This window comes from Hyperoodon ampullatus (assembly GCF_949752795.1).
Source record: "Hyperoodon ampullatus genome assembly, chromosome: 1".
In the NCBI taxonomy this organism is placed as follows: domain Eukaryota; kingdom Metazoa; phylum Chordata; class Mammalia; order Artiodactyla; family Ziphiidae; genus Hyperoodon; species Hyperoodon ampullatus.
In genome coordinates, this window is record NC_136914.1 from 204,449,945 (window position 1) to 204,477,256 (window position 27,312).

General features: G+C 39.0%; 1 protein-coding gene across 1 annotated transcript in view; it reads left to right on the forward strand.

The window, feature by feature from the left end:
• Positions 1 to 27,312, forward strand: part of CFAP58 (cilia and flagella associated protein 58) — a gene marked incomplete at both ends in the record, with an annotated part of 121,292 nt that overhangs the window by 18,097 nt on the left and 75,883 nt on the right. Inside the window, 5 exons of the mRNA XM_079712002.1 lie at positions 5,628 to 5,765; positions 7,731 to 7,890; positions 11,412 to 11,494; positions 15,517 to 15,708; positions 26,827 to 26,988. Of these exons, the coding sequence (XP_079568128.1) occupies positions 5,628 to 5,765; positions 7,731 to 7,890; positions 11,412 to 11,494; positions 15,517 to 15,708; positions 26,827 to 26,988 (735 nt within the window). The remainder of the gene's footprint in view (positions 1 to 5,627; positions 5,766 to 7,730; positions 7,891 to 11,411; positions 11,495 to 15,516; positions 15,709 to 26,826; positions 26,989 to 27,312) is intronic.

The following is a 27,312-nucleotide window of genomic DNA, read 5'->3' on the forward strand; positions in this document are numbered from 1 at the left end:
TTAGTGGAAATGGTTTCAGTTTTTCACCATTGAGGACGATGCTGGCTGTGGGTTTGTCATATATGGCCTTTATTATGTTGAGGAAAGTTCCCTCTATGCCTACTTTCTGCAGGGTTTTTATCATGAATGGGTGTTGAATTTTGTCGAAAGCTTTCTCTGCATCTATTGAGATGATCATATGGTTTTTCTCCTTCAATTTGTTAATATGGTGTATCACGTTGATTGATTTGCGTATATTGAAGAATCCTTGCATTCCTGGGATAAACCCCACTTGATCATGGTGTATGATCCTTTTAATGTGCTGTTGGATTCTGTTTGCTAGTATTTTGTTGAGGATTTTTGCATCTATGTTCATCAGTGATATTGGCCTGTAGTTTTCTTTCTTTGTGACATCCTTGTCTGGTTTTGGTATCAAGGTGATGGTGGCCTCGTAGAATGAGTTTGGGAGTGTTCCTCCCTCTGCTATATTTTGGAAGAGTTTGAGAAGGATAGGCGTTAGCTCTTCTCTAAATGCTTGATAGAATTCGCCTGTGAAGCCATCTGGTCCTGGGCTTTTGTTTGTTGGAAGATTTTTTATCACAGTTTCAATTTCAGTGCTTGTGATTGGTCTGTTCATATGTTCTATTTCTTCCTGATTCAGTCTTGGCAGGTTGTGTATTTCTAAGAATTTGTCCATTTCTTCCAGGTTGTCCATTTTATTGGCATAGAGTTGCTTATAGTAATCTCTCACGATCTTTTGTATTTCTGCAGTGTCAGTTGTTACTTCTCCTTTTTCATTTCTAATTCTATTGATTTGAGTCTTCTCCCTTTTTTTCTTGATGAGTCTGGCTAATGGTTTATCAATTTTGTTTATCTTCTCAAAGAACCAGCTTTTAGTTTTATTGATCTTTGCTATTGTTTCCTTCATTTCTTTTTCATTTATTTCTGATCTGATTTTTATGATTTCTTTCCTTCTGCTAACTTTGGGATGTTTTTGTTCTTCTTTCTCTAATTGCTTTAGGTGCAAGGTTAGGTTGTTTAGTCGAGATATTTCCTGTTTCTTAAGGTGGGATTGTATTGCTATAAACTTCCCTCTTAGAACTGCTTTTGCTGCATCCCATAGGTTTTGGGTCGTCGTGTCTCCATTGTCATTTGTTTCTAGGTATTTTTTTATTTCCTCTTTGATTTCTTCAGTGATCACTTCGTTATTAAGTAATGTATTGTTTAGCCTCCATGTGTTTGTATTTTTTATAGCTCTTTTCCTGTAATTGATATCTAGTCTCATAGCATTGTGGTCGGAAAAGATACTTGATACAATTTCAATTTTCTTAAATTTACCAAGGCTTGATTTGTGACCCAAGATATGATCTATCCTGGAGAATGTTCCATGAGCACTTGAGAAAAATGTGTATTCTGTTGTTTTTGGATGGAATGTCCTATAAATATCAATTAAGTCCATCTTGTTTAATGTATCATTTAAAGCTTGTGTTTCCTTATTTATTTTCATTTTGGATGATCTGTCCATTGGTGAAAGTGGGGTGTTAAAGTCCCCTACTATGATTGTGTTACTGTCGATTTCTCCTTTTATGGCTGTTAGTGTTTGCCTTATGTATTGAGGTGCTCCTATGTTGGGTGCATAAATATTTACAATTGTTATATCTTCTTCTTGGATTGATCCCTTGATCATTATGTAGTGTCCTTCTTTGTCTCTTCTAGTAGTCTTTATTTTAAAGTCTATTTTGTCTGATATGAGAATTGCTACTCCAGCTTTCTTTTGGTTTCCATTTGCATGGAATATCTTTTTCCATCCCCTTACTTTCAGTCTGTATGTGTCTCTAGGTCTGAAGTGGGTCTCTTGTAGACAGCATATATATGGGTCTTGTTTTTGTATCCATTCAGCCAATCTGTGTCTTTTGGTGGGAGCGTTTAGTCCATTTACATTTAAGGTAATTATCGATATGTATGTTCCTATTCCCATTTTCTTAATTGTTTTGGGTTCGTTATTGTAGGTCTTTTCCTTCTGTTGTGTTTCTTGCCTAGAGAAGTTCCTTTAGCATTGGTTGTAAAGCTGGTTTGGTGGTGCTGAACTCTCTCAGCTTTTGCTTGTCTGTAAACGTTTTAATTTCTCCATCAAATCTGAATGAGATCCTTGCTGGGTAGAGTAATCTTGGTTGCAGGTTTCTCTCCTTCATCACTTTAATTATGTCCTGCCACTCCCTTCTGGCTTGTAGAGTTTCTGCTGAGAGATCAGCTGTTATCCTGATGGGGATTCCCTTGTGTGTTATTTGTTGTTTTTGCCTTGCTGCTTTTAATATGATTTCTTTGTGTTTAATTTTTGACAGTTTGATTAATATGTGTCTTGGCGTATTTCTCCTTGGATTTATTCTGTATGGGACTCTCTGTGCTTCTTGGACTTGATTAACTATTTCCTTTCCCATATTAGGGAAGTTTTCAACTATAATCTCTTCAAATATTTTCTCAGTCCCTTTCTTTTTCTCTTCTTCTTCTGGAACCCCTATAATTCGAATGTTGGTGCGTTTAATGTTGTCCCAGAGGTCTCTGATATTGTCCTCTGTTCTTTTCATTCTTTTCTCTTTATTTTGCTCTGCATTAGTTATTTCCACTATTTTATCTTCCACCTCACTTATCCGTTCTTCTGCCTCAGTTATTCTGCTATTGATCCCATCTAGAGTATTTTTCATTTCATTTATTGTGTTTTTAATCGATGCTTGATTCATCTTTAGTTCTACTAGGTCCTTGTTAACTGTTTCTTGCATTTTGTCTATTCTATTTCCAAGATTTTGGATCATCTTTACTATCATTATTCTGAATTCTTTTTCAGATAGACTGCCTATTACCTCTTCATTTGTTAGGTCTGGTGGGTTTTTATCTTGCTCCTTCTCCTGCTGTGTGTTTTTCTGTCTTCTCATTTTGCTTATGTTACTGTGTTTGGGGTCTCCTTTTTGCCGGCTGCAGGTTCGTAGTTCCTGTTGTTTTTGGTGTCTGTCCCCAGTGGCTAAGGTTGGTTTAGTGGGTTGTGTAGGTTTCCTGGTCGAGGGGACTAGTGCCTGTGTTCTGGTGGATGAGGCTGGATCTTGTCTTTCTGGTGGGCAGGTCCACGTCTGGTGGTGTGTTTTGGGGTGTCTGCAGACTTTTTATGATTTTAGGCCACCTCTCTGCTAATGGGTGGCGTTGTGTTCCTGTCTTGCTAGTTGTTTGGCATAGGGTGTCCAGCACTGTAGCTTGCTGGTCGTTGAGTGAAGCTGGGTGCTGGTGTTGAGATGGAGATCTCTGGAAGATTTTCGCCGTTTGATATTATGTGGAGCTGGGAGGTCTCTTGTGGACCAGTGTCCTGAAGTTGGCTCTCCCACCTCAGAGGCACAGTACTGACTCCTGGCTCCTCAATTTGGGATGATTTGTTGTCTATTCATGTATTCCACAGATGCAGGGTACATCAAGTTGATTGTGGAGCTTTAATCCGCTGCTTCTGAGGCTGCTGGGAGAGGTTTCCCTTTCTCTTCTTTGTTCTCACAGCTCCCGGGTCTCAGCTTTGGATTTGGCCCCGCCTCTGCGTGTAGGTCGCCGGAGGGCGTCTGTTCTTCGCTCAGACAGGAAAGGGTTAAAGGAGCAGCCTCTTCCGGGACTCTGGTTCACTCAGGCCGGGCGGGAGGGAGGGGCACGGAGTGCGGGGCGAGCCTGCAGCGGCAGAGGTCGGCGTGACGTTGCACCAGCCCGAGGCGCGCCGTGCGTTCTCCCAGGGAAGCCGCCCCTGGATCCCGGGACCCCGGCAGTGGCGGGCTGCTCAGGCTCCCGGAAGGGCGGTGTGGACAGTGACCTGCGCTCGCACACGGGCTTCTTGGCGGCGGCAGCAGCAGCCCCAGCGTCCCACGCCCGTCACTGGGCTCCGCGCTTTCAGTCGCGACTCGCGCCCGTCTGTGGAGCCCCTTTAAGCAGCGCTCTTAATCCCCTCTCCTCGCGCAGCAGGAAACCAAGAGGGAAGAACAAGTCTCTTGCCTCTTCGGCAGCTCCAGAGTTTTCCCGGACTCCCTCCCGGCTAGCTGTGGCACATTAGCCCCCTTCAGGCTGAGTTCTCGCCGCCAGCCCCAGTCCTCTCCCTGCGCTCTGACCGAAGCCCGAGCCTCAGCTTCCAGCGCCGCCCGCCCCGGCGGGCGAGCAGACAAGCCTCTCGGGCTGGTGAGTGCCGCTCGGCACCGATCCTCTGTGCGGGAATCTCTCCGCTTTGCCCTACCCAGGTATGTGGGGAGTTTCTTGCCTTTTGGGAGGTCTGGGGTCTTCTGCCAGCGTTCAGTAGGTGTTCTGTAGGAGTTGTTCCACGTGTAGCTGTATTTCTGGTGTATCCGTGAGGAGGGAGGTGATCTCCGCGTCTTACTCTTCCGCCATCTTACCCGGAAGTGCCAGGTTTAGTTTTAAGTTTCAAGTTTGGTAAACCACACACTGTCTTTATGCGTTTTAAATATGGTAATTTTTAAAAACATTTCCTCTGTAATAACAGTTTAAGGTAACACAAATGCTAGTCTGTCTTTTCTAATTTCTTAAAGAAGAACCATTTCATCTAATTGAAAAAAGTCATTTCTTGAAAATATGTTCTCTTAGGAAGTTTCCAAAGTATTTTTAAGCCATACATCATTTTTCTACTTAAAAAATTAGATAGTAGAACACAGTTGTCAGTTGCTTTATTAATTTTATATAAAGCCAGCAATCAAATAGATAATATGCAGTGTGCAACATCCATGAAAAAAACATGTGGCTTTCTTTGAGCATGAAATTTGAGAGGTTTTTGGTTATCACGTTAAAACTGTAGTACTTTGTTTAGCAACATCCGGGACCCATGGAAAATTTTATTTAGTTCCTATTGATGGGAAATTGGATAGATTCTTTCTGTGTTCAACTTTTGCTTGAGTGGAAGTCATATATTGGAGTAAGTGTCTTCTAAGCCATCTTCTCTCTTTTTTTTTTGATATCCCTCCATCTCCCTAATATTTTCCCAATAGAAATGACTTCCCAAAAATAATCCTCTGTTTTTATAAAACCTTGTCTTCTCTGAATAGTCAAGGTAGGGAAGGGGAAAATCCAACTGACACTGAAGTCAAGGAGGTAGAAATCATTCCACTACTACTCCACGGTTTTGACTTAAGTTGGATGAAGGGGAATTGTTTTGTGTTGGTGTTAGTGAATGGTTCTGTTCACAAAAATGTTGTAGGCATGCTAATGCAGGATTTGCTTCTGAAGATACAGCTTCTGAGCCCCACAGCTGATAAAGCTCCTTTGAATCTCTAGCTCATTTGCAGTGATTATAGCAATTGTTGTGTATGCTAAGCCTGCCAAATGGCAAACAGGCATTAAAATATTTATCCACCACCTGTGAACAAGTCTTCCCAAGGTGCCCAGAAAAAAAGATTATGCTGTCTGTGTTATTCATTAGAAGGCATCATTTCCCTCAGCCGTTTAACATTCATCATATTTGAGTGCCTTCATGCTTTCACTGGGGAGAAAGAACAATTCCTGCAAAGACAAAAAAAGTGTGGTTGCCGTGCTTGTCCCAGGAGGTCTGCATGGCCTCCTGCGTGGATGTGCAGCTACTGTAATCAGATTCAAAAGCGTTAACCAGCTCGTTCTGCATCTTTCAGATACTGAATGAGAGAGCTGCAAAGGAGCTGGAGCAGTTTCAGATGAGAAATGCTAAACTTCAGCAAGAAAACAAACAACATAGTTTGATTTGTGAGCAGCTATCCCAGGAAAACCAGCAGAAGGCGTTGGAGCTCAAAGTAAACACCAAGTGACATATTTGTTCCCTAGCATGCCCTCCTTCATTCCCTATTAATATAAGTTGGCTGATGCTGTTATAGCCTTTGGTTGGATAACCTGGATTAGCCTTGGTCCTTCAGAGGCAGGTGTAAACCTACAGTGATTGCTTTATGCCCAGAAGCAGTTTGATAACTTCCATTCTTATAACATTGCTAAGCTGATTATTAATCATATGACTATGCAAATACTTTCCAAAGTGAGCTCAGATGTTCACCTCTGTAATTTAGCCTTGCAAGTAACCAGTTGCCCAGAGCTAGAAACCATTTACACATGTGAGTGGCAAAGAAGTGAGATTGTATTTCACTATTTGTATGGAGTGAGAGGGGTGGGGGACGGGCTGGTACTATTTGATATCTACTTTTAGGACTGCAGAATCATGATTTTCACTTCTGTCCAATGTAAATTTCAAGATAGGTCTCCTATTCTCCCTGCCCTGATTGAAGAGTGCTTGCAAATTGTTTGGATAACCGTTTTATACTTGGATACATATTGTCTGCCTACATGCTTAGCAGAGCGGATTTATGTTTATCACCAATTCTGAAAAATCCATAAGCCCTACTCTAGTTATGTTAGAATACTGGGCATAAAATGAGTGACTAATGAGGAAAATACATTGATTCGAGTAGTAAATCTTAACAGTTTTTGCATCACAGCACCTTTTGAGAATCTGATGAAAGCATGTGTGTGCGTGCACACACACACGCACGCACAGTTATTTGCACATCTTGTGTCTTGTTTTGCATGCAGCCTTAGAGGTTTACAGGATTTTTCTGAAGTCTAACCATGGGGTCTGGATTAATAACTACTGAATTAGAACATCTTATTGTTTTAATTGAAAGGGGCCTTAGATGAACTAATTTGGACCTGGTAGGATCTGAGGCTGAGGAACATTTAAGCAGTCCAGAAATGTTTGGCTCAAAACCATTCTTTGTGAGAATGCTCCAAGTTAAAGCAGAAATGAAACGACTACTGAAGGCAAAATAATGTATTAGCCCCTAAGGTGAAATTAAAGGAAAAATACTTATGCCAATAATTCTCTCCTTTGATGACATGCATATGGGGCACCTTGAAAGATGGAATATTTTTGTTATCAGATCCTAAACCTATGGGATTCTGCTTCTAGCAGTGATCTGAGGATAACGTGCCCAGCTAAGTGCAGCCTCTTCATTGTCAAGAACTGGGAATAATTGCTACTCTTTATTTGCAGAAGAATCACTAGTTGCTTTCCCAGTCATTTCTAAGAATGGCACATCTTTTTAAAAATGAATTTTAAAAAAATTCATAAAACTTGAAATCCATAGACAAAAATCTGGTGCTTTACTTTGCTGGAATTGCTGTTTTGATACCTTTTGACATCATGTAGACTTGCTTATTAATGCTACCCTGTCCACCTGTCCATATATAGTGATTGACTAACATACTCTGAGGAAGGAGGGCCCCTTTTCTAATGTATGTAATTGCACTACAGTGTCTGGCCCCTTTTCTAATGTATGTAATTGCACTACAGTGGACATGTGGATCCAAAAGACTCAATATTTTATAGCATGTTAATAACCTCCAAGAGAGATCATTTTGTGAGTCTATGAAAGTTGCTAATCACTACAGCATTTGTACACAAATTTCACACATTTCTGGTACAACTCAGCGTTCTTATCTTGCTTGATTCAACAATTCCATGGTATCTTGAGGTATCAGGTTTAATCAGTCTTTTCATTGTTTTTAGCTCATATAGCCATATATTTTATTATAGACTTTTTCAATTTCTCTCAAAAACCAAACAGTGTGTGTTTTGATTTAATCCCACAGAACAACTTTACACTGACATAGGAATAATGTCCTTTTATTGGTTGTGAGTTTACCATCATCCAGTCACCGGCTCTTTATTGACTGAGTGTCCCTGCTTAATCCTCTCTCACTAATCATAGGCCAAAGAGGAAGAAGTCCATCAGATGTGCCTTGACATTAGGAAGCTCAACAAAATCAGAGAACAAATCCATAAGAAATTGTACCAGATTGAAGGTCAAAAGGGAGAAGTGGAACAGCACAAGGAAACCCTGAAAAATCAGATCTTGGGATTAGAGAGAGGTAAACCAAGAATCATTTTGTGCTTTGTTTTATTAGTTTATGAGCATTTCATTGGTAACTAATGTCATTTGGCAACTCCGTGCATGCAAACACAAACCATGCCAAATTAATTCAGTAAAACAACATTCAAGCTGGTAAGTAGATAATATGGAGGAGACATCGTTTTGAATACCTTGAACTTTCTTACCTTAAAAAACTCTTCAACAGGTTATACTGAGCCCAAAGTATTTTTCAGTATTTGTCAATGGAGTAAATAACATCTATAATCTTAGGTCTGTGTTCTACATGTCTTTTCCTTCAGTCTTCTTTTTTCACCAAAGATGTGGGATAAATTCAAATGAATATTCCGCATGAGCAGTATTTGAGACAATAGTATACCCAGAATCAGTGAGGCAAAAATTAATGGCTTCTAACTCCTTTCCTCTGTTAGTACTTTACCATATGGCAAACGCTTGTTTTAGCCAACTATCACATTGACCTGTGGAGGGAAAATTTAAGTGCCACAGGAGGACGTGTAGTACAGCGACATCATTAAGGATACAAACTCTCAAGTCAGATCTACCTGGGTTCAGATCCCACCTCTATCACATTTAGCTGTTGGGGATGAAATGGCTAATATATAGAAAGCTCTTGGGACAGTGCCTAACACACAGTAAGTGCTTACTAAATGTCATCTATTGGGACTTTCCTGGCGGTCCAGTGGTTAAGACTCTGTGTGTCCACTGCAAGGGGTCTGGGTTCGATCCCTGGTTGGGGATGCACGCCGTGCAGTGCGGCCAAAAAAAAAAAAAAAAAGTCATCTATTGTTATCCAGATATATTACCACTTCTAAAAGTAATAAGAGAATACTATCTCATTCTGAAAAAGAATATAATTAAAAATAGGATATGCTAGTTAAATATGGTGTGGTAGAAACAGCTCAGAGACTTGGAGACAGAGGATCATGGTTTGAATTCTGACTGCACCAGAAAATGTGGGGTAGGAACACCTCATTGACCTCAGCTGTAAATTACTGACTGAGATAACATACATGGAAGCATAAAAATGTACAGTGCCTCCCTAAAAGTTAAGTAAAATCTAAATCTCTAGATAAGATTATTAGAAATATTTGTCACATCTTTCAGAAGTGCAGATATTTTTCCTCCTAAGACATCAGAAATAATCTTTTACTGAGGCACAGTTGCAGCTGATATCGATAATTTCTCCATTTATTTATTCATTCAATAAATTGAGTACACACTATGTGCAGGCATTATGCTAGGCATTGGGTGTGTGGAGGTTCCTGCCCTCAGGATGCTTACAGTCTAGCATGAGTTTACAATCTAATGTCTTCAATGACAGATATGAAAAAAAAATAGAACTAGTAGAGCATGTTTTGTAACTGGCTTAGTGAATTTCAGAAAACACTCCATATTAAAATTTCTGTATTTTTGCTGGTGATAGTTCTAAGCTTTGAAAAAAAACTTTATCCATTAAGTATTGAACCCAATCCTTCATCCTTAAATCATGTTTACAGAAGTCATCGTGCTTTCTCTTCTGGTTATTTTATAGATATCGTTAACATCATAATTTCTTCTTAGGGAGCACTTCCTTTTGATGTGCCCTATCAAAGAGTGGCATTGGACATAATGGTTAGGAGCATGATTTCCTACCACAAAATCCAAGAAATGAACTGAAAAATTGCCAGAACTAACAAGAGTTCTACAGGGTGGCAAGTTATAAAATAAATATATAGATATCAATAGCTTTCTTTCCTACAAAGAACCAGTTACAATATATGATGGAAAACCCCCCTTTCACAATAGCAACTAAAGTAATAAAATATCTATGAATAAATTTACCAAGATATCTGTAAGACCTATATATATAAAACACTACAGAATTCTTTTGAGGGGTATAAAAGAAGACTTGAAAAATGGACAGATACACCAAGTTTCTGGATGAGAAAACTCGATATGATAAAGATATAAATCTGTCCAAATTAATCTACACATTTAATATTTCCAAAAAAAATTTCAGTGAGTTATGTTGCTTGGGACTTGAAAACTGATTCTAAGTTTCCTCCAGAAGAATAAACTTGTGACAATAGCTATAAAATTCTGGAAAAGAAGAGTGAGAAGGGAGCATTTGCCTTACCAGGCGTTTAAATGTATTATAACACTTCAGTAATCAAATAGTTTAGTGAAAATGCCTGAATAAACAGATCTATGGAGATCAGAAAGGCCACAAAAAGACCCACGATTATCATCTAAGATAAAGGTGTCATTTCATACCAGTGTGCTGTATGGATTATTAAGAATATGGTAGTATGACAATAAACTACTTTTTGGGAAAAAAGTTAAGGTCAAATGTAGGAACAATAAAGCCACGATGCAGAGATTTAATGAAATTAAAGGTAATTTTGTTTTTAGCAGCAAAAGACTCTATATATGAAGGCAAATTGACTAAAATATTGCCAAAGAGTTAGTATCCTTATTATATATAAGGAGTTCTTACAAATTCACAAAAAGGTAAACAATTCATGAGAAAAATGAGCAAAGGACCAGTGTGGGCAATTTGAAAAACAGAAAAACAAATAAATGATCATTAAACAGGAAAAGTAGTCGACTTCACTACTAATCAAAGAAATGTAAATTAAATATGGGCATACTGGTTTAGAAAAATCTATCAGGTTGTCAAAGATCAAAGAGAATGATAATAACAGTGGTGGTTTGGGTGTGGATTTAAACTGCTATTAATTTTTGGAGAGAATTCAGCAGTAGGGGAGAAATGTCTGTAAAAAGAAAATCACTTTTGATCCAGGACTTCCTCTCCTAGAGGAACAAATGAACAAGAACTTTCATAGGATTATTGCTTATAATTGCAAAAACATTTAAAAAGAAGAAGCAACTTGAATGTTAAGATGGGGATTGGCTAAATAAATTATACATTTTTATAGAGTGAAATATGAAGTCATTAGAAATTCTGATGTAGATACACATTTATAATATAGAGAGGTATTTATTTTATGTTTGTTAATTATAAAACAAGTTACAAAACTGTATGTGTGGTATGATTCCCTCTTGGTGTATGTGGTGTATAAATATTCATATTTATATACACATGTATATTTGCATAGGAAAAAGTCAGAAAAGAGACACATCAAAATCCTAAGTAGATTCTGATTTAGAAAATTTCCCTTCTGTTTATTTTTATTTCCAATTTCTTCCTGTATTTCTAATTACTTGTGTAATAAAAAAGATTTAAAAAGAGCAAGGACTTTTTGAAGTCAGAGAGACCAAACTCCCAATCTCAGCCCTGTCACCTCTTGGCTGTGGACCCTTGGCATATAGGCCTTTAAGCCTCAGGGACAGGAAGACCTACCTCACTGAGTTAAAATGAAGATCACGTAACACTCAACGAAAAGTAGTTTTATAGCTACAGATAAATATATAAAGCAGTTTTTATGTCACTTTGGCTTTGGCAGATTCTTTCTTAGGTTTTCTTTATATTTATTATTGTTTTTCTTCCTGGTGATTTAGAGGTGGAGGCTTCAAAGAAACAAGCAGAACTTAATAAGAAAGCAATGGATGAGCTTCTGAGAGAAAGGGACCTATTGAATAAGGTGAGTTTGTTACAGTAACACTGGTAAAAAAATGTCTTTCTTTAGTGCTATACTATCTGCCTATAACTGGTTGCAGGGGAGAGAAAAATCTGAGGCAAACAAAAGTAGATTAGAATTAATAATAGTGCTCAATTTTCCTCTAAGCAGCTATGCACGTTCCACCATTCACTGGCTGTGAATTGAAACCGCATTATCACCTGTGAGCACAAGGGACTTTGGAGAATTATCATATAAACCAGCAGGGGATTTCAGGGTGTCTTGTGGTTTCTGTTTTTATTGCTGGTGTGTTATTTGGCATCTTAGCAGTTGATCAAAATTTCTGATTTTAATAAATTTATTGATTGATTGATTTTTGGCTGCATTGGGTCTTCGTTGCTGCACGTGGGCTTTCTCTAATTGCGGCGAGCTGGGGGCTGCTCTTGGTTGCGGTGCACGGGCTTCTCATTGCGGTGGCTTCTCTTGTTGCAGAGCACGGACTCTAGGCACGTGGGCTTCAGTAGTTGTGGCACGTAGGCTCAGTAGTTGTGGCTCGTGGGCTCTAGAGTGCAGGCTCAGTAGTTGTGGCGCATGGGCTTAGTTGCTCCGTGGCATGTGGGATTTTCCTGGACCAGGGCTCGAACTCGTGTCCCCTGCATTGGCAGGTGGATTCTTAACCACTGCGCCACCAGGGAAGTCCAAAATTTCTGATTTTAATATCTATAATCTGCAACTTGTGCTAATCCAGAAAATACAAGTGAGTGCTAATAAAATTTAACTTTTAGGTGTTTGAAGGATGGCTGGTTAGCCATATAAAGAGTCTCTAACCTTTCCACCATCTTTTCAGGAGTGTTGTAGGTTTTGATTTCTGTCTTTGGCCCTTATTTCTCCTAGTCTTTGAGCTCAATATGGTCCAAAGCTGAGGGAGGGGTTGGGGGAGCTTGAGGCCTGGAAATCCACCATTCAAGGCAGACCACACCCCCTTTCCCCTCCTTGCCCCTTCCAGAGGATTCCTTTGATTGACAGTCACTCTTAGGAGATTAACTACTTTCAAGGATTTAGGGTAAACATTCCTGCTCAAGGATTTCCTCCAGGGAGGAAAAAACGATGGGCCAGGTGTAGAGTGGGAAGGCTGCTTCTGGAGCCTTGGCTTTTGGCCAAGACAGCTTCATCTCATCAAAGTAGATACAGCCTATATTTGTTCATTCCGAATTTTTATTATTTCTTTAAGTTTCCCAGAATTGAATAAATGTTAACAAAGTATTGAATAGATTACCCTGTAGCTTAAAGTAGACTATTTAGGGAATCTCAGGAAATAGTATAAGATTAGATATCTTTACATGCTGAGCACTCCTTAAGAAAGTCATCAGTTTTTTTTGCATAATCCTAGTAACTTTCTTTATTCTATAAATTTATATATGTAAATAATGTTGGATTTAGATTTTTAAATTTATTTGTAACACATACAATATTTAATCCATTTATATTTTATATATTCTGATAAACAACCTATAGGTTTTCTGCCACAATAGGATACCTAACACATTAATTTTATACTTATTTTGTTTGATCTGACTACGTCAACTCCTTCTTTAGAGCAGGGTACTTTTTTAACTTTATTTTTTCCCGGGTCGTTGCATCCTTAATGCCTGGCACAGCACCTGCCCCTCTGCAGACATTCAGTCAACCTTTACTGATAATACATTCTTTGCCCACTGACTTGAAATGCCACCTTCACTGAGTGAGTGAGTGACATAGTTTTGACAGGCGGCAATGTTAATATATTTGGTTCTTTCAGTGTCATGTTGAAGTGGCTTTATCTTTCATAGAGCAAATGTTTAATTCAATACTTGAAGGTAAAGTTGACCTTTTCCATTTTCTACATTGTCATCCGACCAAGGTTTAATGTTCATTTTTTTTTTAACCTGTTTATGCCAGTGGTTTTCAGACCTGGCTGAAGGTCTGTATTGGTTAGAGATTTGTGAAGGAATTATGAGGCACCTCATGGAACCCAAGGATACAGCTGGGCCTCAGGAACAGATAGGAACCTGGCCTAACACTCTTGGGATGCACAGAAAGCTCTCTACCTCCACCACTAGACTTCCAGCTGAGATTTTGCTTCATTTCTGTCTTTTAGTGAAGATCGTCTCTCTCTGTTTCCCTGTCCATATGGCAGAAAAAAGCTATCACCAGCAGCTCCCAAGTTTACATCTTCTACTGAGTTACAAAAATCTGGAGGCCCTATTTCAAAAGTCACTGGGTCCATTCAGCTGTGGCTAGAGAAGCAGACAAGCTCTGCTTCATCATGAGCATGGCTGCCAGAGTTGCACTCTATTAACTGTGTTCCAGAGGAACAACCTGGCTCCTTGGGCAGCCAACCCAAGGCATTTCCATTATAGCATCAGAAACCACCAGGGCAGCTTTTTAAAAAAAATTTAGGTGCGTAACAGCTCCACTGAATCAGAATCTCTGGAGTTGGGACATCTGTGTTTTTTTAAAAAACGGGTTAATTCTTTTTTACTGTTGTAAAATACATACAAAACAAAATTAGCCATTAGTGACATTTAGTACATTCACAATGTTGTGTAAACATCATGAGTCTAGTTCCACAACATTTCCATCACCCCAAAAGGAAACCCTGTACCTGTGAGGTGGTCACTCCCTACTTTCCCCTCCTCCCACCCTTGGAAATTATGAATCTGCTTTCTGTTTCTGTGGATTTGACCATTCTGGATATTTATATAACTGGAATCATACAATACGTGACTTTCTAATGTCTGGCATCTTTCACTCAGAATAATGTTTTCAAGCTTCAACCATGTTGTATCGTATACTTCATTCCTTTTTTTTTAATTTTTATTTATTTATTTTTGGCTGCATTGGGTCTTTGTTGCTGTGCACAGGCTTTCTCTAGTTGCAGCGAGCAGGGGCTACTCTTCGTTGCGGTGCGCGGGCTTCTCATCGTGGTGGCTTCCCTTGTTGCAGAGCATGGGCTATAGGCGTGCGGGCTTCAGTAGTCGTAGCACGCGGGATTCAGTAGTTGTGGCTCACGGGCTTAGTTGCTCCGCAGCATGTGGGATCTTCCCGGACCAGGGCTCAAACCCGTGTCCCCTGCATTGGCAGGTGGATTCTTAACCACTGTGCCACCAGGGAAGCCCTTCATTCCTTTTTATGGTTGAATAATATTCCACTGTGTGGATATAGCACATGTTGTTTATTTAGTCATCAGTTGATGGACATTTGGGTTATTTCCCCCTTTTGGCTTTTGTGAATAGTGCTACTATGAACATTCACGTACAAGTTTTTTTTTTTTTTTGCGGTACACGGGCCTCTCAGTGTTGTGGCCTCTCCCATTGCGGAGCACAGGCTCCGGACGCGCAGGCTCAGCGGCCACGGCTCACAGGCCCAGCTGCTCTGCGGCATGTGGGATCTTCCTGGACCTGGGCACGAACCCGTGTCCCCTGCATCGGCAGGCGGACTCTCAACCACTGCGCCACCAGGGAAGCCCACGTACAAGTTTTTGTTTGAACACCTGTTTTCTATTCTTCTGAGTGATATTGTTGGAGTGTATGTTAATTCTGGGTATCTGTATTTTTAATAAGTTGGTTTTATTTTATTTTGTAGTCAAAGCCTGTGTTACATGATTAGGTTCAGCTGTTCTAGCTTCACAAGAAAAAGGCAAGAGCTGGAACAGAGGTTGGCTTTGGGGTCAGCTAGCTCTGGATTCAAATCCTAACTCCACTGTTGTATGAACTTGTAGGCAAGTAGCTTAACTTCTCATTCTCAGTTTCCTACCCCTAATATGGGAGTGATATAGTGCCCACTTTCTGGGGACGTTGTCTCTTAGTGCATTTATATGTATGTCTATAGTGCTCTGTGCAAAATTAACATAACAAGCTCTAAATAAGCTGTAAAAAATATGATTATTTTTATTCATCTCCCAAACAATGCATCTAATTATTTTAGTATTAAGACAGGGAGTAAATTTAACCAAAAACCTCCAAACATTTTGAGTAATGGGGCTGCTGTGTTGTCCTTATTTTTAGAATATGCTTAAGGCGGTCAGTGCAACCCAGAAACAGATAGACCTGGTAAAGCTCCATGAACAAGCCAAGAAAAATCTGGAGGAAGAAATCCAGAACTATAAAGAAGAGGCTCAGAAGCAGAGAAAGATTATCTTTCAACTGGAAAAGGAGCGAGATCGGTACATCAGTGAAGCCAGTGACCTTACCCAAAAGGTAAGCCACTCCTCCATGGTGTGGTTCGAGCACTGGCACACTCTTTCTGATTGTCACATTTCTGATCGCCACACACTGTTGCAAAGATGGATTATTCAGATTTCAGTTTGTGGTTCACATGCAGATTTAAGATAGTGGGAAATAAGCTTTGCTAGGAAATCAGCTACTTCCCATTTAGAGTAAATAAATGCTGAGCAGATATTTGCAGAATGTAAGTTTGGAGGAGCACAAATGCATATGATCAGTCCAGCCCTGGCAGGACATATTTTCCTTGTAAAAGGCCCCCAGGGATCCTCGTACCCCTGATTGGGAGCCATTGTAAAACAGCATATTTCTCTTGCGACTTTATCATTTAAGAACCTCCACTGATTGATTTACTGACTCTGAGAGGACTAGCTGTCAGTTCAGGCACTCATATTCTCTATCTTGGCTAGCCTTGTTAGCCTCTGTATCAGTCAGATTAAGTTGTAACAAATAACCCTCAAGTCTCAGTGGTTTATAGCAACAGAAATCTATGTTTTACTCACATTATTGGTCTTTGAGAGTCAGCTGTAGGCCTGCTTTGCATCCTGTTTATTTCAGACTGACTCTGTTGGGATGTGCTGGCCTCTTACAGAGGGAAAACAGTGTAATAGTGGACCTTTGATATGCTCTCAGAACTTCTGCTGGCAAGGGAAGTGTACAGGGTCTGCCCACTCATATTTCATTGATCAAAGCAAGTTACATGATTAAGCCTGATATCCCCAGGCAGGAGTGTGATCCTACTAAGGGAGGGGCCCTACCTGGTGAGACAGCCAGTATATCTGAACGTATAATCTGTTGTAGCCTCCTACTTCTCCTTCCCAAGAGTCAGTCTTTCTCCACTCCTATCTGCCATCAAGTTGTTAAAAATTCCAACTTGATCTTATTATTACTCCCAGCCTTACAAACCTCTGTCATCTCTCAGCAACCTGGGGCAGTGCTTCCTAACATTCTTTGCATCACAGTATCATAGAAATTCTATATCTACAGTATGTGGGAATGAGAGAGATGAGAATGTGCAGGGCTGGAGGGGACTAACCCAGGGATGCTAGCTGCCCAGGTCCCACCTGGCCATCCTGTGGGTGGTATATACCTGTATTTTGGTACATACCTGTAAGCCATGCAATACACAGCCATTGGTATATTCTGACTTATGCAACAGAGTCTAAGCTCTTCGTTCTCCCTGGAAAGGCCTTTCTTCCCTTCTCTGCATAGGAAACTCTTATTCAATAACCAGCTCAAATGCTCATCTCTGGGGTCAAGCCTGTTTTGACTCCCTAGGCAGAACTAGTCACTTCCTAATTATTGGTTTGTTGATGTCTCTGGAATGGCACTTATCATCTTCTAGTGTAATTATTTGTACCTTTTTCTTCCCTACTTTATAGTGAGTTCTTGGGAGCAAGAACTTTATCTCATTCTTTTTTTCATTTCCAGCATGCTGGTAAATAGTAGGCACTGAAAAAGTGTTTGTTGAACAAATAGATAGATGATGAGTGATAAAAAGAATACTGCCACTGATTTTAACATAGGATTGTATATTTCTCTCTGTTTCATTGTAAAGGAGAGATACTGGTACCAAGTTTTGCTGGTAACTGTTTTTCACAGTTACTGATGTTTAACTGCACAAGGTTACATAATGTCTTACCTAAATAATTTAAGCATGAGTTCTTAAAATGTTCTTTATCGACTATAATTTTTCTCTCTTACTTGACCCCTGACAGCATATATCAGTTGCTACAGCAACTTGTGTCACCTCTGGACTTCTTATTAAAAACATATATGTCTTTTTAACACCTTCCCATATTTCTTTCTTTCTTTACCATCACACACACACACACACACACACACCCCTCATTCCCAGAAACAGAAAGTTCCCTTTCGTGCATTCTGTTTATAGGGAGTTGAGGAATAATACCAGGGGTGGGGAAGATGTCGTGAAACTGATATTTTGATCTACTTCTAAAGTGAGTTGTTCCAAGTTTATCCTTTTGACCCAGCAATTTCTTTTGTAAAAACTGAATATATGAAAAAAACCATAATGCAAAGATTTTTATAAAAGAATATTCTTCAAAATAAATTGTGCAAATTTGCTATGTACCATTAAAATCATGTTTTTGAAAAATATTTTTTAAATGGGGAACATGGTCACAGTATGAATCTGATAAAAACAAAATGCAAAGTTATTAATATGGTTTGACCTAACTTTTATCTATGTGCAGAGGAAAAGGCTTGGGGGCATATATCATGGGGTGGTGGTGAGGATTAAATGAGGTAATATCTATAAAGCATTTAGAATGATCTCTGGCAGATAGTAAATGCTATTAAACATCTCATAAATAAGGAAGTAAATAAATAAATAAATTTGTTGATGAACAGCCCAGAATTTTTGTTCAAAGTGTCATTTGAATGTAGCTATTTTCAACTTCTTGTTAAATGTCAATAAGGTGCAGACATAGATGAAAAGTTTTAACAGTCTCAAACACTAAGGCCAAAATAAAGCCTGATGCTAAAATAGAAGAAAAGAGACTGGATGAGAACTTTAAAGCCAATGGAGGTGAATTGAGGAAAATCTACCTGGATCTCAACTCACAGTCCCTTGAATTTGCTTGCAGTTGGGAAGGGGAGGGGTGGTGGTGAGCAGGAAATGGGGGGAGATAGGAGAGGATGAGAGAGGAGAGCAGACAACACCAACAGCGAGGCAGTAAGCTGGGCTCTTCTGGAAGAGATGACCAGTTCTCAGAGCAGGAATGACCAAGGAATTGCTAAGAATGAGATGTCCGAAGGTTGGTTTTAAGTTCTTTACTGTGCTCTGTATCTGAAACCTTTGGTGACAGTCTGCTGCATCAACCCAGTAGCTGGATTGTGCTTTGTGGGGTCAGGGATGGGGTGGTGAGGGATGTGAGGTAACACATCCCAGAAAAGGGACAGTATGTGCCAGAGAAAAGTGCCAATTGAGAATCCGGAATTCTATGGAAACAGGAAATCAAAGCCACAATGAATAGGAGAAATATAATTCCTCTAAGAATTTTTGGAGATACTAGGTGGTATGTTGGTCTTCCTAGCACACAGAACGAAGATTCTAGATGTTCTGTTGTGGTTAAGAACAGAGTGACCCTGACAGGACAGAGGACTATCACCTGGGTTATAAGTCCAAGATGCCATTACCTCTATGATAAAGCAGAGATGAAACAGAAAGGCAGTGATGGATAAAATAAGGAACAGTTGTAAAGAGACTAAAATACACACAAACCCCAAACCAAACAGAAGCAAGCAATGGCAGATTTAAAATCCACATTGAAGTTAGTAAAGAACAGAATTAATGTGGAAAATAGTCAGTGAAGTGGAGTGCAAACTTGAGTAGTTCTCTTAGAATGCAGGTGGAAAGAAAAGATAAAAATGATTGAAGAGAAGATAAGAGATAAGAAGGACAGGGAATATAAACCAATCTACAGATTGTTGGTCTCTGATGGAGGAACTGAGCCCCAAGTCAAAGATGTAATGGAACATATTTTCTGGAAATGAAGAAAGAACTGTACACGCGGATTGAGCATGTGTCAGGCAAAATCAGTGACAGGAGAATCTTATAGAGACTTGCTCTGGGAGAAAGTTGTGTGTGTATTGTTTCACCCACAGTGATGCAGAAAAGTACTGAGAATTAGGCAAGAAGAAAAAGCAGAAGCTTACTTGCCTTTTTTTTTTAAAAGGAAAAAGAGTGGAAGGTAACACACCACCATGTGAATACTACTTATCTCTGAGTGGTAGGGATACAGATTGTTTTAATTTCCCTCTTCTGGGCTTTTTGTATTTTTCAAATTTTCTGAAGTGAATATGTATTACTTTAGTATCTTGACCAAAAGAAAAAAAAAGGAAAACTATTAAAAAAACTTTGCCTTTCAGTCAGGGACCAATAAAATCCTATGTTTCCTAAGGAGCTTTATTAAAAATGTTTTCTAACCCATCTTTACTTGGCTCCTCTCTTTGGCAGTTGAAGAAATCTGATGTTATTACCGTCTTTGCATTTCTGTGTCTGCCTCATGCTACTTACAGGTTCCTTAAGGGCAAGTCTCCTTCAATTTTGAGCTCTTCGTGTTACTTATTCACTAAGTAGGTACTCAAATATATTTTCAAAGAGTGTATGGAAAGCATAATTAGACATCTGAATCAACTAGTCAAAGATTTAACTTTAGGTATCTATATTAAATTCTTCTTCAGTAATCTATTAATCACTATGGGTCTGCCTTCCTTTAAATTCATTTGAAATAGGTTGCCATAATGGACAATGCTATCTAAATTATCCTTGGCAATTTTAGCTGTGAGTGACTTCTGGCCTAATGTCCTCTTCCTTCTGGGCTGCAAAAACAGTGTCAACATTCGCTTTCTAGCTCTTTTCATTTAGAGAAAAAAAAGTGACATCTAAGATGCTGAAAGCCCTACATTACATTTTATTAATTTAACTTGGCATTTGCAAATGAGAAAGAAGATCCTTTTTTTGTGCCAGAATTGGATGGCTCAGAATCCCAAACCCTTTCTTTATGTGTTTGTCTCAGTCAACATGGGGCACAATATCGTTGCATAATAAATAAACACCAAATCTCACTGGCATGCAAAAACAAGCACTTATTTCTTGGTTACACATCTGCAGTTGACTAGCGTCAGCTGATGTCAGCTGAGCTTGCCTGGGCTTGGCCTGGGCTGTGGGTTGGGTCCAGATTTGCTCTACATGTTTCTCATCCTCCAGAATACATGGTATTCTCATGGAGGAAGGAAGGAACGCAAAGGAAGACCCAACCATGCAAGCACATTTCACGATTCTCTACTGGCCAAATGTTCTCTGACACCCCACTGGCTATGGCAAGTTACATGTTCAGGCCCAGCCTCAACAGCAAGGGCAAGAGGTGCTGGGAGCAAATATTCACGGAATCGTAAAACAATCTACTACAATGTTGCAGTGCTTTTTATCTTCATGGTTTTTCCTCTGCTGCACTGTAAATTTTATTATTCAGGTAAATCGAGAGGCACCAGGAACGGCATCAGAAGTTGTGGTCCACCATATTTACTTCTTTTCTAGACTTTTATAAATTCTAGGTAAAACCATTTCCAGTTAATTATTATATCTGGGGAACATTTTGCACATTATGCATTTGGCTCATTTTAGGACCCCTCCTTTTTCTTCTGGCTATTACCTCCCAGACAGCTTATATGCCAAAAAGCGTTTTTCACAATGAATCCCTACCTACAAGTTTCTTAGCTGTCTATTTATTTGCCTATAACAGTGTCAAGCAGAGCTCTTCTAGACAGAGGTTCCAAGAAATGAATAATAATGTGCTTGCAAGGACTTGAAAGTAAGTGAGGATAGCAAAAGTTGATCAAAGAGATATTGTTCACTGAATACGTACTTCATCATAAAATGAAACTTCTGTTTCTTCAATATTAATTTGAAGTTTTTTATACAGAGCATCTTTAATAGGGTAGAACCCTGGAGAGAGCATTCAAGGGGACATACACAAATTTTAACCTTTTCGTGTTATAATAAAAGAAGTATACTGTAGATCATTATTTCCCTGCAGGAGAACAGAATTTGATCCATAGAAAAAATCATATTGATTTGTTAAGTGCTAATATTATACAATATCACATAATGTTAACCTATCATGATAATCTATTAACATTTATTAAATGATTAAATTATGATATGCCTGGTACTTCTATGATGGCATAAATATATTTTTTCTCACTTATATCATCATAATAGCCCTCCGAGGCAGATATTATATCCCTCACTTTGTACCATAACACGTTATTAAAAGCAGATAGAAAAATAGATATGCCTCTCTAAATTTGAGATAGAGGATAAAATAAGAAAGCAAGAAAAACAGAGAAGACTTAAAATTTCACATGCCTGGGCATATAGTTTTTTTTCTTTGTTTTTTCTTGAGAGTGAGTTTTCCAGTTTCATTATGGAGGTAAAGGCGTTGTCAGCATTGAAACCATTGACATCAAGTCAGAAAAACTTATTTGAGAAGTTTATTGTACTGATATTTCATCAAATGCAAGTTAAAGGATTCCAAATTCAATGACCCACTTTCTCATCCTGCCTTAGTCCATATGATGTTTTGACTATGGCTGCAGATTTCCAGCAAGCGTTATTGATTTTTATCTCACTCGTTTCTATTGGCAGGTTGTTTTAACAGAAAAAGAAAAGGTAGTAGGTTATAAACTGAGATTGTACCCTGATAGTGCACTGTAAGCACTTTCGGGGTGCCTCTGAAGCAGGCCTTCATGTGCTAGGATCTCCAACCCTCCGGCTATAATAAAACTTTCTATATTTGGTTGTGAATTAGCTCATGAGTTGGTTTGAGATATCTAAAGTGTAATCAATTAATTAAGCTCCAGCCCCATAGCTGGCATTCTACATTCTCTGATATATCCTTTTAAACTGGGGACATTATGCTGATTAAGGGTTTTGCCTCTATTTAACACTCCACATATTTTATGAATTTTCAGGATTTGAACCTCTATGTGACATTGGTTTGAATGATTTCCTTCAAAACAAATTGAGCCCCAACACTTAGAACTGAATTGCTTTGTGAATTGTCTTTTCCCTTTGTTTCAATACTTTTACAATTTTCGTTGTCATTTAAATGAAATACCCTTGATCTTCTTGGTATCATGATGGGTTCCTATTGCTCCCAGCTTCAAGAATCTGGAAGCAAGTTTGATTCTGTGCATTGTTGTTTGCAGAAAGATGGACCCTGCTAGCTGGGTGCCCAAAAAAGAAATGTCCTTGTCTGCATCCTTTCTCTGGAGCATGATTCTGTCTGTGCGAAGGATTATTCTTGCTGTAATATCTCTCAAAGTGATTGAACAAGCAATTTTTTTCTTTTCTCTGATGTGCTGCTTGATATTCTGAATGCTGATGATGCTCTTCAAAGTATTTTCAATCTATTCATTTCACTGACCCCAACGAGGGTGGTCATGTCCATAGAAAGGCTAAATTTTGGGCTGAGATAGTCCCTTTCTTTTAAGAAATCAAACAAGTAACAGATCCAGGAATGGATTCCTTATTTAGGTTTCACATTTGTTCCTAACTTATACGTTTTAATTGCTAGTGGTGGTACCTTAAAAGGCCACCTGCTACTCATTTTTAAGGATTCTAAAGGTACAGATCAAAAAATATGATGGAAGAAGGAGTGGGATTTCTTTTCATTTCAGATCTGTCCATGTGCCTCTTCTCCAGACCTCCTCTACTCAGATTTTCTAATTTTGTTCCTTCCAGCCCCCCAACCAATGATGCAAGCCATTCATCACAGAGTCTGTATACATTCTTACCTTGGGCCATTTTCTTTCCACACAAAGTGAGTGATAGCAATTAATAATAATAAAACAGCAAAATCATATAAAAATACTTTGTATAACTCTGGTTGCATAAATTTAAAAGATTGGTTGAAATAGATAATTTTCTCAAAAATATGTACACACGTCGAGGCTTGACTCAAGGAGAAGTAGAAACCATAGAAAGATTAATAACCATGGAAGCCACCAAAAAGGCTGAGAGAGAATTAGCTCCAGCATTGTCACTGGGGACCTAATTATTTTAGAATTGAGTTCCTTCAAACTTTTAAGAATCAGATAATTCTCAGGCTATATAAATTTTTGTGTGTGTGTGAATTTAGAAAAATGTACTGTATATTCTTTGGGGTAATATTAATTGGCATTACTATACTGACGTAACTCCTGCCTTCTGCTGTGGTAATGAACAAAGACTCCAGGCCGAGGAGAGAGCTTGGGGTGAGTTCTTGGCTGGGGTGATTGAGAAACAAGAAGGAAGAGGTGGTTCTCACAAATTATGTAAATACCAAATATTAACTTCTTAGATAAGATGTGAATGACCATCCTGTTAACCTCCCAGTGTTTAATTCTGTCATAACACCTTATGCATATCTCAGATTATTGGTTGTATCCATTCCTTGATTATCCATTTTATGGTGGAGTCACTCACTAGAGGTGAACTTGAGGGTAGGGAATGCATCTTATTCTTCTTTACATCACTAGTGCCTGTCATAGATGGGTCCTCACTGCATGTTCAGTGAGTGAATGAATAGGTGAGTGGATGAATGAGTGAATAGAAGGGTACTCTGCTCACTTTATGAAACTAGCAGAAATCTTGATATTGAAATAGAAACAGAAAGAAAGCTAATAGACTTAGGTCACTTAAGAATAGGTTTGCAGCATCCTAAATTCTAGCAAACCAAATTCAACAGTACATTAAAAGAATCATCCAGTATGACCAAAGAGGGTTTATCCTGCAACTGCAAGGATAGTTTTCTATTAAGAAAACTATCGCTGGCGGTATGGAAATGTAAAGTGTTATAGCCATTTTGGAAAGCAATCTAGCAATATCTATTAAAGTTAAAAATATATATGTATTTTGAGCCAGATATTCCACTCCTGGGAATCCATCTCAATAGAAGTAAAAGAACAAGTGCAGGGGCTTCCCTGGTGGCACAGTGGTTGAGAGTCCGCCTGCCGATGCAGGGCACATGGGTTCGTGCCCCGGTCCGGGAGGATCCCACATGCCTCGGAGCAGCTGGGCCCGTGAGCTATGGCCACTGGGCCTGCACGTCCGGAGCCTGTGCTCCGCAACGGGAAAGGCCACAACAGTGAGAGGCCCACGTACCGTAAAAAAAAAAAAAGAACAAAAAAAAAAGAACAAGTGCATAGGGACACATGTATAAAATATTTATTGCAGCATGGCTCAGAGTGGCAAAAAAGTGGAAACCAAGTGAATGCCCATCAGAGGGGAGGAGCTGAGTCTATGATGGTTCATCCGCACTGTAGGGCATTATGTCCCCTTTAAAGAGAATGAATTAGAGCTAATCCACCTGATTTCCACAAAGAATTATTAAGTGATAAAAACCAAGGTGCATAAAGGTATATAAGAGGATCCCATTTTGCTAAAAAATAAAGACCAAACTCAAAAAGCAAAAGGAAAACAAACAAATCCCTGTATCTGTGTATTCACTAGGTGAACAGCTGTGAACTATATTACTTCTTTTGAGTTCAGTTTCCTTGTTTGTGAAAGTGGGGTGATGATAATGCTCATCTCATAGGATTTTTGTGAAGATTAAATGAGTTAATACATGTAAAATTCTTGGTATATAGAAAGTACCTGAGAAATATTAGCTATTGTTATGATGATGTTATAATGATGACATTAGTAGACCTAAATAGAATATGCAGAATTCAAAGAAAATTTGGAAGAACACATAGTAGATTATTAACCTGGTTACTTTATGTATCAGTGAGGGATTGATGTGGATTGAAGGGAAAAGGAAGGTCCAAGTAAATAAGGAAAAGAAAATAAAGGTATATTTTCCATTTATGCATTTATTTAGAACTGTGGCACATGGGACTATGTATAAAGAAATAAAATTAAAATACTTGTAAAAGGAAATATTTATTACTAAGTATATCAAATCAGTAGACCCAATAATGTAGTACAAAATAATATATGCTAAAAAGACATTTACTAAAATTTAATCCCATCCCTCCTTAAATACAAGCCTAAGAAAACTTTGAAAGGTGTTTATTTAAAGATATAAAGGAAAATATATTAAACACCAGCCATCATTAACTCTGATGGGAAAACATTAGAAGAGGGTTTCTTGAAGTATATTTTCTGGAATACCAACTCCACAAGTGGAGTAAAAGAATTCCCTAGTGCAGTGGTTTGGGAACATAATGCTCACAGATAGTCCACACCTGATTCACAGTATCGGCATGGCAAAAGGCCTAAGTGCTTTTTGACCTTTAGGTTCTAGGTAAAGTCCCTCTTCTTTAGAGGAAACCCTTCTTTCCTTCTCTGTCATATTGCTCTCTTTATTTCTTTCAACTGTAATCATTAATTAAGAGAACTCCACTGAAATGCAGTGAAATATTCTTAAGAATTTTCTCCTGTGTGTTCTAACTGTTGTTAGATCATAAGCTCCATTGATTTAATGTCTTCCTTGCTAAATTTTTTTTTCTTAAGGAATTTTTGAAGAAGTTTGTCCTTAGAAAATCAATTTCTGTGGCCATTGCAGCTGAGAGTCATGATTACCTTACTTCTACTGTATGGATTGCTTGTTGAGAGGTATAGGCTCATGGTAGAATTTCAGGCCTCAGTTTTTCATACTTGCAAAAAGGAGGCAGTTATTCTTTTTTTTTTTTTAAGTTTTGGCTGTGTTGGGTCTTCATTGCTGCACGTGGGCTTCCTCTAGTTGCGATAGGCAGGGGCTACTCTTCATTGCGGTGCACGGGCTTCTCACTGCGGTGGCTTCTCTTGTTGCAGAGCACAGGCTCTAGGCACGTGGGCTTCAGTAGTTGTGGCACACTTGCTCAGTAGTTGTGGTGCATGGGCTTAGTTGCTCTGTGGCATGTGGGATCTTCCTGGACCAGGGATTGAACCCGTGTCCCCTGCATTGGCAGGTGGATTCTGAACCACTGCGCCACCAGGGAAGTCCTGAGGCAGTAATTCTTGCATCTCATCTTGCCTAGAAGTGTTTTATGCACAGTAGAACACATATTTTTATGAAGTCCTTTGGGTTTCCCTGATGGAGTGAGTTTGACATTGGCAAGACAGTGTTATGATTGCTATCAATGTTCAAAGGCCACTTTTCTTTCTCGTGGTCAACCTTATAAAGCCATGAGTATGGCCAAACAGCTAAGTTATCTCTTATCCTTCCTAGTGCTTTGTGTTAAGATCTGTTTAAGCCTGTGCTTCTTTTTTTTTTCTTTCCTTTTTTGGTGGGTGGGGTGGTCAAGAGAGTTTTTCAGAATTGAAAGAATTTCTTTACTTTCTTTTCCCTCTTGTGATCACAGAATAGCTGTGCTAAGCCTTCATGCTTGAGCAGAACTCTGGCATAGATAAAGTATATGTTTGCCCCTCATCAGCTGGGCTGAATGTCTGTGTTGTACTGCAGTGATTATAGCCACAGTCACATTTTCTGATTGCTGGCATTTCTACGAGCTACCCTTCGATAAAAAAATCTGTTTGTCCTGAACCGATAACCACAGATGGGCTATTCAACCATCTTTAATTACTTCTTTCTCCTCCAGGTCCTCATGAACATGGAAGACATAAAAGTCCGTGAAATGCAGATTTTTGACTACAGGAAAAAAATCGCTGAATCAGAGGCTAAATTAAAACAACAACAGAACCTGTATGAAGCTGTGAGTTCAGACAGGAATCTGTATAGCAAAAATCTGGTTGAAGCTCAGGTAAAGAATATATTTATGTCTTTACATTTTGATTCCTCCCCATCCTGGGTTTAAAGCAGTTTCTGTTATCCTAATGGCAGGATTTAAAATAGATCCAGAAAGAAATATCGTGGAATTCACCTGAAAGAGAAGATCAGTTTATGCAGAACTGTCAGATTGTTTGAAATGGAAATAACAAAACTTGATTGGATGTGAAGATCATGGTCCTGGTTTTAATTATTATGTAGAATTGCCATTCTCCTCTTACTAACTTTTAAAACTGCTAATAGCTACCATGACAGAGGGGAGCAGTATACACTTGTCATTTAATTGCAGAGCTTTGCT